The sequence below is a fragment of the Gambusia affinis genome, linkage group LG18 (genome assembly GCF_019740435.1).
Source record: "Gambusia affinis linkage group LG18, SWU_Gaff_1.0, whole genome shotgun sequence".
Classification (NCBI taxonomy): Eukaryota; Metazoa; Chordata; class Actinopteri; order Cyprinodontiformes; family Poeciliidae; genus Gambusia; species Gambusia affinis.
In genome coordinates, this window is record NC_057885.1 from 21,934,830 (window position 1) to 21,948,048 (window position 13,219).

Consider the following 13,219-nt stretch of genomic DNA (forward strand, 5'->3'; position numbering starts at 1 on the left):
TAGACATGCTGGGGCAAAAGAACTCCCAGAGGAATTCCTGCTGTTTGGATTAACGTCCTCACCGTCAGACAAACGGACACCAATGTTTGTTTAAAGCAATAAATCACTTCACATCTTGTTTTCTTTCTCCTTAAAGGGGCAGTATCACGTATTTTGTATCAAGTAACTATGTTATCTTCTGTTGTAAAAATTCTACGTATGTGAAGTATGACGTAAAACAAAAAAAAAAAAAACTTTGTAAATTTACGTCTTGAAATTGGGCCTCTGTGTGTTTAAGAAACTCCTGATCTTCCGTTCAGGAAGTCGTCACAGCATGGCTCCTCCATTAACCCTTTAACATCGTTTTCACCAGCATTTCACTGAAACTCTCAGCACATGTTCTGTTCCACCAGGTGTTTGCTAATTTCTGCTGGCTAGTCTGGAGGAGCTTAGTGGGAAAAAGAGGCAATATGCTTTTGGTCCTTTCAGGGGTTTTGCACAGCTGCATGGTTACCATGGAGATTAGAGGATTTCTCAAACATCCTTGAAAGAATCTGATGAGGGAATAATAAAACATGAAGTAAAGCACAAAACATTGATTTTTACATGATACTGCCCCTTTAAAAGTTCAACCAGAATGTAAATCACAAGTAGCTCGTCTGAATTTTTTAGCATCTTTGTGGTAAAAATAATTTATTTTAAATTGTACAATTACACTCAGTGGCCACTTTGTTAGACACACCTCATTAATGCGATTTGTATCTAATTTTAGAAAAGCATTAATTCTTCATGGCTTAGAGATTTGATCTGTTTTATCAGAACAGCATCATCGTATTGCTGCTGATCCACTTTTATTCTATTTATTCCAAGTTCCTGGTGTACCTAATAAAGTGGCCAGTGAGCGTAAATCTTTGCTTGACTAAAATAATTTACATTAATTACATTTTAGGCAACTTTGATGCTATGTCTCATGGAGGGAGTTTGCGTAAGTTTGCTGTTTTTCTGACAAGTTCAAACAAGACAGTTTTTATTTTGTGTTTCTGCTGATTAAAGTTTAGAATAACACAGAAATTAGCATTTTTTGTGTGTTAGAACATGAATAACAAATGTTTCATAAATTAGTGATGACTGCAGGATTTGTGTTTTAAAGATATATTTTGGGTGATGTCATGATTTGCGGTGTGGTGGAGGTGAGGCAGCACGCAGTAGACCCAGATGAGGTGAGGAGGAGTTTTAATGATGAAAAATAAACAGTAACAGTCCACTCTCAAATGAACAAAACTCAGACGTGACAAGAGAACACGGACGTAGCTAGACGTTCACTGACGTAGGACCCGACGAAGACAGACACACACAGGTGACACTAAATACACAAGAGGGTAATCAGGGAACGAGACACACCTGGGGACTAATCACGGGGAGACAGGACAACACAGAGACTCAGACACACAGGAAACTTCAAAATAAACCCAAAAAACACAGATCACGACAGTACCCCCCCCTCAAAGGGCGGCTCCCAGACGCCCAAAACAGAAAAACACAACAAGGGTGGGTGGAGGGGAGCTGGACGGGGGGCCAGAGTCCAACACAACAAAAAACAAACCCAACCGGGTGGGCGGAGGCACACGAAGGCCAAGAGTCCAAAAAACAAACAAAACAAACCCAACTGGGTGGGCGGAAGCACCGGAAGGCGGGAACCACAGAGGAGGTCCGGCGGCCGTCCGCGGCGCCGGAGGCGGAAACCACGGAGGCGGAAACCACGGAGGCGGAAACCACGGAGGCGGAAACCACGGAGGCGGTCCGGCGGCCGTCCGCGGCGCCGGAGGCGGAAACCACGGAGGCGGTCCGGCGGCCGTCCGCGGCGCCGGAGGCGGAAACCACGGAGGCGGTCCGGCGGCCGTCCGCGGCGCCGGAGGCGGAAACCACGGAGGCGGAAACCACGGAGGCGGTCAGGCGGCCGTCCGCGGCGCAGGAGGCGGGAACCACGGAGGCTGTCCGGCGGCCGTCCGCGGCGCAGGAGGCGGGCCGCACGGGGGCGGCGACGAGGAGCACAAGGAGTCTCTGGGGCCGCACGGGGGCGGCGACGAGGAGCACAAGGAGTCTCGGGGGGAGCACTAGGAGTCTCGGGGGGAGCACTAGGGGTCTCGGGGGGAGCACTAGGGGGCTCTGGACTGACACTAGGGGGCTTAGGACTGACACTAGGGGGCTCTGGGGAACTGACGCTAGGGGAACTGACGCTAGGAGGCTCTGGGGAACTGACGCTAGGAGGCTCTGGGGAACTGACGCTAGGGGAACTGACGCTAGGAAGCTCGGGACAGGCACTAGGAAGCTCGGGACAGGCACTAGGAAGCTCGGGACAGGCACTAGGAAGCTCGGGACAGGCACTAGGAAGCTCGGGACAGGCACTAGGAAGCTCGGGACAGGCACTAGGAAGCTCGGGACAGGCACTAGGAAGCTCGGGACAGGCACTAGGAAACTGGAGACTGGCACTAGGAAACTGGAGACTGGCACTAGGAAACTGGGGACTTACTGAGGGCAGGAGCGGAGGAAGTCCGTTGAGCCGCCTCGGGGCCGGCTGCAGAGGAAGTCCGTTGAGCCGCCTCGGAGCGGGCAGCGGAGGAAGTCCGGCGAAGCGCCTCGGAGCGGGCAGCGGAGGAAGTCCGGCGAAGCGCCTCGGAGCGGGCAGCGGAGGAAGTCCGCGGCGCTGGAGCGGCAGCGGAGGAAGTCGCGCGAAGCGCCTCGGAGCGGGCAGCGGAGGAAGTCCGGCGGCGCCGGAGCGGGCAGCGGAGGAAGTCCGGCGCCGGAGCGGCAGCGGAGGAAGTCCGGCGGCGCCGGAGCGGGCAGCGGAGGAAGTCCGCGAAGCGCCTCGGAGCGGCAGCGGAGGAGTGCAGCGCGTGATCCGCGGGCCGCAGCGGAGAAGTGCCGGCGAGCGCTCGGGCTGCTGCGGGGAAGTCCGGCGCGCCGCCGGGCCGGTAGCGGAGGAGTGCCGCGGCGCCTGGGCCGCAGCGGAGGAGTGCCGGCGGCGCTTCGGGCCGGGTAGCGGAGGAGTGCCGGGCGGCGCCGGGCCGCAGCGGAGGAGTGCCGCGAAGCGCCTCGGGCCGGCAGCGGAGGTGGCGTTTCGGAGGGCGACGAGGGTCCGGATCCACCGCGGCTCACGCCGTTGTCTCCGGGTGGCCTGCGGAGGTGGTTGATCCGGAAGCGACGAGGGCCGAGTTCATCGGTGCTCACGCCGCCTCGGACTGACTGCAGAGGTGGTGGTTCCGGGAAGCAACGAGGCCGAGTTCGCATCGGCGGCTCACGCCGCTTCCTCCAGACTGACTGCGGAGGTGGTGCTGGGAAGCGACCAGGGGCCGGGTCCACCGGGCGGCTCAGGTCGCCTACTTCCTGGCGGAGGTAACGGAGGGGACCAGTATCCGGGGGTGCCAAGACCAGTCTAGTCCCCTCAAAACCTCCCGGTCCAACTGAGCCAAAAAGGTAGCTACCTCACCTCGTTTGTGGTCGGGTCCTTCTGTCATGATTTGCGGTGTGGTGGAGGTGAGGCAGCACGCAGTAGACCCAGATGAGGTGAGGAGGAGTTTTAATGATGAAAAATAAACAGTAACAGTCCACTCTCAAATGAACAAAACTCAGACGTGACAAGAGAACACGGACGTAGCTAGACGTTCACTGACGTAGGACCCGACGAAGACAGACACACACAGGTGACACTAAATACACAAGAGGGTAATCAGGGAACGAGACACACCTGGGGACTAATCACGGGGAGACAGGACAACACAGAGACTCAGACACACAGGAAACTTCAAAATAAACCCAAAAAACACAGATCACGACAGGTGATGTGAGTTTTATGATTATTTTTGTCTTGAACAGTTGGAATAATCTAAAAAACACTTTCCTGCCGTTTTAAAATCTGCTTTGGTCTTCGCGTCTTTATTTCATCTTACATCCAAGATCATGCGAATGGTCGACCTATTGTTGTTTATTTACTTATTTATTGTTTGCTTAGACCCTTCTTGTCCGTCAGCCTCCTGCTGTGATTAACAAGCTGCTGTGGTTGATCTGATTGTTTGGTGAAGGAGTGAAACAGTTTTTCTACCACAAAATTAATGTTAATATTTAAATATTTAGTATGAAGTCAAATATTTCTATTATTTCTATAAGAAAACACTTTTTGAAACCAGAAAACTCTGGTTTTTTATTTGGAGTGAGTCGAAAACCTCCTCTTAAAAACACTTTTGGACCTTATTATGAAGCAAGATTAGCCACAACAGGACCTGTTACGCAAAATTCACATTTTTGTTCTTCCATTTGGGACTTTATTCCTTCTAAAAACAGCCAAAGCACTTAAAAAAAGACCCCGTCAGTTTTTGGCAATAAGTTAAAGTTTTTTGGTATCTGGAAAATGAGGTGTTTCAAAAACCACACACCAGCAGGCGTTGCCTAACGGTGCGTTCACACCAAACGTGTTTTGAACACCAGGCGTGTCTGGTTTAAGTTCAAAGTATGTGGAGGCGCGTCGAGGGCCCATCGCGGCGCGATTTGAACCGTCAAGAGCGTCCAACGTGTCCGACAAATAGGCCAGCAACGGAAAACAATGGCTAGAGCGATTTTCACGTGTTTGATGCATCCGACTGTGAGCAAAATGTCAGCCGTCTGTCTTCAACATGTAAACACATCAAAGTTGAAGCGTTGGACGCGTCAAGTTTGACGTCCGAAATACATTTGGTGTGAACGCACCATGACACCCAGCAACTCCAGTAAAACAGTTTGTTGCCAAGCAACTTCAGTAAAACAGTTCGTTGCCAAGCAACTCCAGTAAAACAGTTTGTTGCCAAGCAACTTCAGTAAAACAGTTCGTTGCCAAGCAACTTCAGCGAACAACCAAATGCCTGCAGCTCCGCAGTTCATTATTATATTTTAATACATCAGTAATAATACTTTAGGTGTAGCACTCATAAAGCAAATATTACAAAATATATAAACAAAAATAATTAAAACAAAATGACAAGAAATTAAAAATGTATACCAAAGCAATTAAAATGTGAGACAAAAATTTTAATTAAAGAGATTAAAAAATTAAAGGTAATATTATTAAAGTAAACTTTAACTAATGATTTAAAAGTAGAAAATGAACCATGATGTAATTTTTAGGAGAAATCTTTCCACAAAGTAGCAGACCTGACCATAAATTAACATTAAACTGGATAAAAACTGTTGAAAAGTTTCTCCACGGTGCCAAATATTTTACAGTTAAAATGGTTTATCTGAAAATGAATGCATTTTTTGGAGTGAGATTTGTCGTGACCTTTGGAGCTCACAGCAGATCAGAAAACTACTTTTAAGAAGCTTTATTGTTCTCAGATGGCAGGGTTACAGATTTCATGCTTAGTGGAACAACTCTGACTGTGTTCAGAGTAATTTCACCAGAACTGCAGTTATTAAGATGAGAGCTTTACCCCGCAACGAAACAAAGATGTTATTGAGCAGAAGTGATTTCACGGCCTGTTAATTACTTTTGCAATAACTGTTTTGTTATAAAGAAGCAGCATGAACGTTGAAATGTTTACAGCTGTCAACATGAAATATGACACACACGTCCACATCTCCTCAGTTTTCTCTTTAGAAATGTGTGATCCAAATAATACATAAACAACAGGTTTTTATCTTTTGATTTTGGCTTATTTCACTTAGTTTTGGAGGAATTGATGTCGACACCAGGAGGATGTTGATGAACTCACATTGTAAGATTCACGTTTTTTAATGTCTGTGTTTCAGGGGGCGAATCTGTCTTCATTCCTCGCTCTCAGTCTGACAGAGCCACCATGTTTGACTTCAGCGAGAGCTTCAACACCTACTTTGTGAGTTATCCACTTTAAATGACGCAATCGTTTATTTTGTTGCTCATCTTTAAGTCATGTTCCCTCCTGTTCGTTCTTTCTCCCAGTTTAATAAAGGCATGGTTCCTCTGGGAAGCTTTTGTTCTGAAGATGACGATCTGGATGAAAGTTATGTTCCCATGAGCGCCTCCACCAATGAGCCACCGGTTGCAGCGAGGTGAGTCACTGTTAAAACACTTTGTCGTGTTGGTCAGGTTTTGAAAAACGTTTTCACACCTGTTTATATCAAAGCTCTTCTTACTGCTCAGCATTTAACGGTTTAATTAAAGCAGAAGGATGTAATATGACTTATAACCAGAACAATATGCATCTCCTGTGAAAACGCGAGGTGGACGCCGTTAGCTGAATATTGCAGAAACATTTGAGACTCGCAGAGAGGAAAAACATTCAGTCTTTGGCGGCATCCATTATTACTTCCGTAAACAGTGCGCCCCCGTGTGACGTCATTAACGTTCGTCTTCTGCGCACACGGGTCGCAATGGGATCGTCAACGTTCACGTATATTCCTAAAATAATCGCTTCTTTTTTCCCAAAAGTGTTCTTGATTAAATATTTAAGTTATTAATAATTATAATTGCCACCTCAATCTTTCCACAATATATTTTAGGCCAAAAAAAGCGAAAAATAACCTAAATCCAGTTTTAGCTAAACATCTAAATTTAGTAGGCCCTATTGCCACGTGCTGGGTGAATATAGATACAGATTTTAAAGTACTTCTGCGCACTTTAACTTTTCTAACCAGATTACTTTTGAGTAGGGCTGGGAAAAAATATATTGCAACTTCTTTGTTATCACAATAAGACTGCACTCAATGTGTGTATTGTGAAAAGGGACATTTAAAAAGATTGTCATGCTCAATGTTTAACATTAACATTTTTCAACAGCTATTATAAAGAAATAACAGAAAACTTTAATCTGAATTTTAAATATCTAGATTGAGAGACCACAGTCAGCCCAATACGGATAACTGGGAAACCTCAAGGTTGTGTTCTCGGCCCACTGCTTCTCACACAGTAGTGAATTCACAGATAAGGCCTGGAAATTTACTTTATGGGTGATTTCACAGTTGAGGGGCTCATTTATTGGAATGAAGACTCAATGAACAGGGAGGAGATTGAACTGTAAGACTATATATGACAATAATAAACCATATATATATATATATATATATATATATATATATATATATATATATATATATATATATATGCAGAGAGAGAGGCCAGATGAGAAGCTTGCAGTACTGATTATCAAAGAAAGTTTATTAATACATTTTTATTAAATAAAGAAACACGCCGACTCCTAACAACTTTGTAAAACAACTTCAGTTGCTCAGTTCAATACTCCTGTCCCTCACTTCTCATCATGGCTCCTCGAACCATTAAGTGACGCCGTTGCAGAGGGGCAATAGTTTGGCTCAAGCAGAAATGATCTGATGGTTTCCATAGCAACAAGAAGAAACAAGACATTCCCCCAGTGACCTCATTGTAGTTATGACCTCATCTATGACATGCGGTTCTAGATCAAAGAACATCTGAGGTTATGAATGCTTGTGTTCCAAGACCTCAGTTCAGATCCAAGCAGCTCTTCGAACCTCAACATTGTTTCTCGCAAGAATTTTCAGGATGGCAGAGATTTTGGTCAACGTGTGTTTCCCCCTTGGTTTTGGCCTTGGATATTTAGTAACAACCAGTATGAAGAAAGTTTTTGACAAACTACTTCCTGGAAGCGGTTTAGAACAACGTAGTGCTCAAGATGAGAGCACTTCCTCCGAATACGATGCATTTGATGCATTTCTCTACAATCCTTCTCCAACTGAGAAGCAAACCTCCCCGGCTGGGAAGGTAGAGAAAAGTAGCACTGAAGACGAAAGCAATTTTCCTCAATACGATGCTTTTGATGCATTTCTCTTCCTTCCATCTCCAACTCAGAAGCAAACCTCCCCGGCTGGGGAGGTAGAGAAAAGTTGCTCTCAGGATGAGGGCACTTTTTCTGGATATGATGCATCTGTCTTCAAGCCTTATCCAACAGAGAAGCAAACCTCCCCGGCTGGGGAGGTAGAGAAAAGTTGCTCTCAGGATGAGAGCACTTTTTCTGGATATGATGCATCTGTCTTCAAGCCTTATCCAACAGAGAAGCAAACCTCCCCGGCTGGGGAGGTAGAGAAAAGTTCCTCTCAGGATGAGGGCACTTTTTCTGGATATGATGCATCTGTCTTCAAGCCTTATCCAACAGAGAAGCAAACCTCCCCGGCTGGGGAGGTAGAGAAAAGTTGCTCTCAGGATGAGGGCACTTTTTCTGGATATGATGCATCTGTCTTCAACTCTTGTCCAACAGAAAAGCAAACCTCCCCGGCTGGGGAGGTAGAGAAAAGTTGCTCTCAGGATGAGGGCACTTTTCCTGGATATGATGCATCTGTCTTCAAGCCTTATCCAACAGAGAAGCAAACCTCCCCGGCTGGGGAGGTAGAGAAAAGTTGCTCTCAGGATGAGAGCACGTTTTCTGGATATGATGCATCTGTCTTCGCCCCTTATCCAACAGAGAAGCAAACCTCCCCGGCTGGGGAGGTAGAGAAAAGTTGCTCTCAGGATGAGGGCACTTTTTCTGGATATGATGCATCTGTCTTCAACTCTTGTCCAACAAGATGTTTTAAATAACCAAGTCAGCAAAAACAAAGAAGGCAGCATTGACAATATTTGTAAGTTTTCCAACCTTTGCAAAAATGGTTGGATTAACGCCAGTTTTCAAGGCATATTGAATTTGAATTTAACCAGAAAGGTCCTTTTTCAAAATCCCAAGAAGTTTTCTAAGGCATCATCAGCCACACCATTATGTGCCAGTCTCATCTCGACAGCCGTTCACAATCCGGGAAAATATTTTACCCCACTGGAAATGGCCCGAGTTCAGATGGAGCTGAGAGAAAATGAACTGTGGTCTGACTTGGGTAAGGACTATAACATTTCATACTTATTGGAAGTTATTTTAACCTGGCTAAATTCAAGTGATAGAAACATGGAAATGCTAATGGCAGGAGAGAAGACCTGCATGAAGTGCAAGAGAGAACTTATTGGACTCTTGAAGAGCAGCCCCCTCGTTGCTCTGCCTTCATTACGTGCAGAGAGCTTCACTTCTCTGTTTAACTGTTGGTTGGATTTTTGTGGGGAAACTCGCTGTTCAGTCTGCAAAAGGGTATTTTACAGAAAAAACTTTCTAGGCAATAATGAAGCGATTGTCCTGTTCCGGCAACTGTCGGCCAGGGCTTGGAATCCAATACTGGCTCCAAGTGCAACGCTTGACGTCCCCGGAAAAGGTGGAAATCAGACATACCATCTTTCTTCCATCATCTGCAGTAATTCAAAGCTGACACACTTCTACACCTTCCTGATCCGGGGACAACAGATATTCATGGCTGATGATGACCTTGTAATGACTCCAGGTGGCGACTGCAAGAAAGTAATTTCTGAAACGGGATTTGTTTACATTTATGAGAAGAAAACAGCAAGTGTAACGTCTTACCCTGCTCTCCCTCTCCAAAGCAGAGGGAGAGCAGAATCATCAGAAGATGTCGCTGAAATCAAGGCAGAAACCGTTTCTGAGTCTGTGGAGATTATTTTAAAAGAGAGAGAAAATCTGTTTAATAACCAAAACTATATATCTATTTGTGTAAATATATGTAAGAATATATCTAAGTGGGAGATATTATTGTTAATTTTGTGCTTATTTTGCCTGCTGCTGGTTATTTTTTGGATTTGTGATTTTTCATTCTTATATTTTTTTCTAATTTGTGTCTGTGGATTGACTTATGTGTTGGCAGTACCATGCCAAGAATTGGATGCTTTGCTTCAAATTTAATGACAACTGGTGGAACGTATTCACCAGTTGTCATTAAATTTCCTGATTCAGTTTAAAATTACTTTATTGATCCCAAAGAAAATTGAATGTTCATCAGGATTCTTAAAAGAGCCATTGAGAACAATACAATCCAAGACAATCGGATGAAGAGGATGATCAAGATCGTCCCTAATTTTCTTGATCCTATGAAGAATCCTTCTCTGCATGACCATCTCCAGAGGTTTCCCAGAACAGAACCAGAACAGAACCAGTCTTCTTTACCAAGCTGTTGAGCATTTTTAGGTCCCTGGCGCTGATGCTGCTGCCCCAACAGATGGCGCTCTCAACAACAGATTATAGAAGGTCTGCAGCATCTTGAAGGACCTTAGCTTCCTCCAGGACTCCAGTCTGCTCTGTTCCTTCTCATAGACGCTTCCCTGTTGCGTCTCCAGTCCCGTCTGTGGTCCAGATGAACATTGAGGTGGTTATATTCCTCAACCACCTTCACTTCTACTCCCATGATGGAAACAAACTTTGATCTAATCCTGTTCCTCCTGAAATCAACAATCATCTCCTTTGTTTGTTTCAGGAACTTTCTCAGGCTTCCTCCATCAGTCCAAAAAGATTTTGTGCAAATTTGATAATGAATTGGCTAAGGAAGAAAAATTTAACTTGTTTATAACAATGATAATAAATAATAATAATAATATTAATATACATATACACATATGTATATATATACATATACACATATACATATGTATATATATGTATGTATATGTATATATACACATATATATATATATATATATATATATATATATACATATATACATATGTATATATATATATACATATGTATATGTATATATATATATACACATATGTATATATATATACATATGTATATATGTCTATATATACATATGTGTATATATATATATACATATACACATATGTGTATATATATGCGTATATACATATATACATATGTATATGTGTATATACATATATATGCATATATATACGTGTATATACATATATATGCATATATATACATATACATATGTATATATATGTATATATACATATGCATATATATACGTGTATATACATATATATGCATATATATACATATACATATGTATATATATGTATATATACATATGCATATATATATGTATATACATATGCATATACATATGTATATACATATGTATATACATATGTATATACATATGTATATACATATGTATAGTATTGTTGCCACTGATCGGAGACAATCAGTCTGAAGTTACTTTTAATGGTTTTAATAATCAGAATAGTGCTTCTGGTTGTCAGTAGCAGTTTGATGCAGAGCAAAGTTAGCAATGCTTGGGGATGATACAGAGCCAAAGAGGTGAACTTTCATCCGGTAAACCTCAAGAGGTTTGTTAATGTTCCCTTCTGGCCACCACAGAAACCTGAGGAAATCTCTGTCCTTTTCATCCACATAAACTTGATAAAACATTGCCTCAATATCTGCCATTACTGCAATTGGTTCTTGGCGAAACCTTAACAGTACCCCAATAAGGGTGTTTGTTAAATCGGGACCTTGGAGCAACTCCTTGTTCAGAGAAGTTCCTTGGTATGAGGATGTACAATCAAACACCACCCTCAGTTTGCGTTTTCGCTTACATGGTAAACACCATGATGGGAATGTACCAGACATGTCCATCCTCCCTGCAAAGCTGCTCTAATGGAACCTTTTCTGCATAGCCCTTTTTCAAAATATCCTCCATGAAGGATGTGTATTCTTCTGCATTTTACAACATATCCATCTTAAACCTTTTCATAAGGTGTCTTGAAGGTCTCCAAACCACTTTATAGTTATCAGGCATAACTTTGTCTTTATTTCTGAAAGGAAGTGGTAGGTGATAGTGTCCATCTTTAATATACAATGAGCCAAGCAATCTCCATAAACACTTATCCTCAACAGACATCTCATTTTTCTCCTCATACAAGTTCTCAGAGAAATCCTGGTTATATTGTCTGATGAGTAAATCCTTCAAATCAGCCTATTGACACTGCAATAGGCCCAAAATATTCTGTGGTACTATCAACACCAAGTGGTCCAGTTACCACCCATCCAAGCACTGTTTCCATTGCATACGGTCCGTTATCATGACTGTTTATTATTCTCCATGGCTCTAATGCTCGAGGAACATCAGTTCCAATGAGTAGTTCAATGTCTGCCTCAATTTTCTTTAAATGGACACACCCTTGAGATGAGGCCACATCTCCAGATCAGCTGTGATTATGTTTGAGACAGGTATTTTATCCTGTGTGTAAACCTTTGGCAAGTCCAATGCAGCCCTCCAAGTCTCCCACCTCTAGTCCTCTAACCTCATAGGTTCTTTGGCTTTTCCTGTCCCATTGTTCGAGAAGTATCTCAGTTTTGCGTCCTTTCAAACTTTCTTTCAGTACAAAATGTTGCCGTGCTGCCCGGGTCAAGGAAAGCATAGGTCTGAATATATTTGTCCTCGTTTGCCACCTTAACTCGGACGGGAACAATTGAAAGTGCACATTCTCTCCCAGCCCTGGTTGCATCACCTGCTGAAACAAGAGCACTGCTTATGGGAGTTACTTCAGTCTCAGTTTGACTGTCCTGCTGTACAACTTTTGCACTTTTAATATGAAGTACTGTTGGATGTCTCATTCGACAAACTTGACACATTAATCTCCTCTTACAATTTTTGCTTAAATGACCTTTTAGTAGGCAACCAAAGCAATATCCATGACTTCTCAAAAATTCAACTTTAGTATCATGTGACTCTGTTTTAAAACGCAAACAGTCAGTTAAGTTGTGTTTTCCCTCACAAAATCCACAGTGATGGATGATGGGACTGGGTATCGTTTCAGGAGGTGGTGGAGGCAAAACTGATTGCTTTATAGCACATCCTGTTTTCTCTGTAGATATTAATGTTGCAAAGCTGCTGTTTTTACCTCTTATTGATTTTAGCTCACCTTTGCCTCTTGGGAATGTTTTTTTGATTGTTGTTTGGTCTTGAAGGTCTCCAAACAAAGGATCCAAAAGCATATTAGCATAGTTTTCCACAAACTCGACAAGATGTTTAAATCTCACTCTCCTGCCAGTTCTCTGTTGTATTTCATAAGCTGTGGTTCGCCATCTTTCTCGCAGTTTATAAGGTAGTTTGGATGCAGTAACATATTCCATGCAGAGTGATAAAACTCACGCAAAAACCAAAATTAGCTAAAAGGAGCAAAAATAATAACAATAGCATCTATTAGCACTAGCTTTACATTTGATCTTTTTTATTGTGTGTTTTTAAGAAGCACTTTGAACTGCCTCACTGCTGAAATGTGCTGCACAATAATCTACTGTAGATTAACACGCTTAACTTAATCTACAGTAAACATAATCCACACAGTGTGGAAACAAACCATGTAAATATCAAAATTAGCTAAAAAGCTAAAAGATGGTTGGATTTAGTTTTTGAAAGGATTGA

General features: G+C 43.1%; 1 protein-coding gene across 1 annotated transcript in view; it reads left to right on the forward strand.

The window, feature by feature from the left end:
* Positions 1–13,219, forward strand: part of LOC122820218 (GRB2-associated-binding protein 1-like) — a 17,815-nt gene continuing 4,596 nt past the window's right edge. The window contains exons 1-3 of the mRNA XM_044097456.1: positions 1–1,140; positions 3,816–5,840; positions 5,927–6,036. Of these exons, the coding sequence (XP_043953391.1) occupies positions 5,805–5,840; positions 5,927–6,036 (146 nt within the window). The 5' untranslated portion in view covers positions 1–1,140; positions 3,816–5,804. The remainder of the gene's footprint in view (positions 1,141–3,815; positions 5,841–5,926; positions 6,037–13,219) is intronic.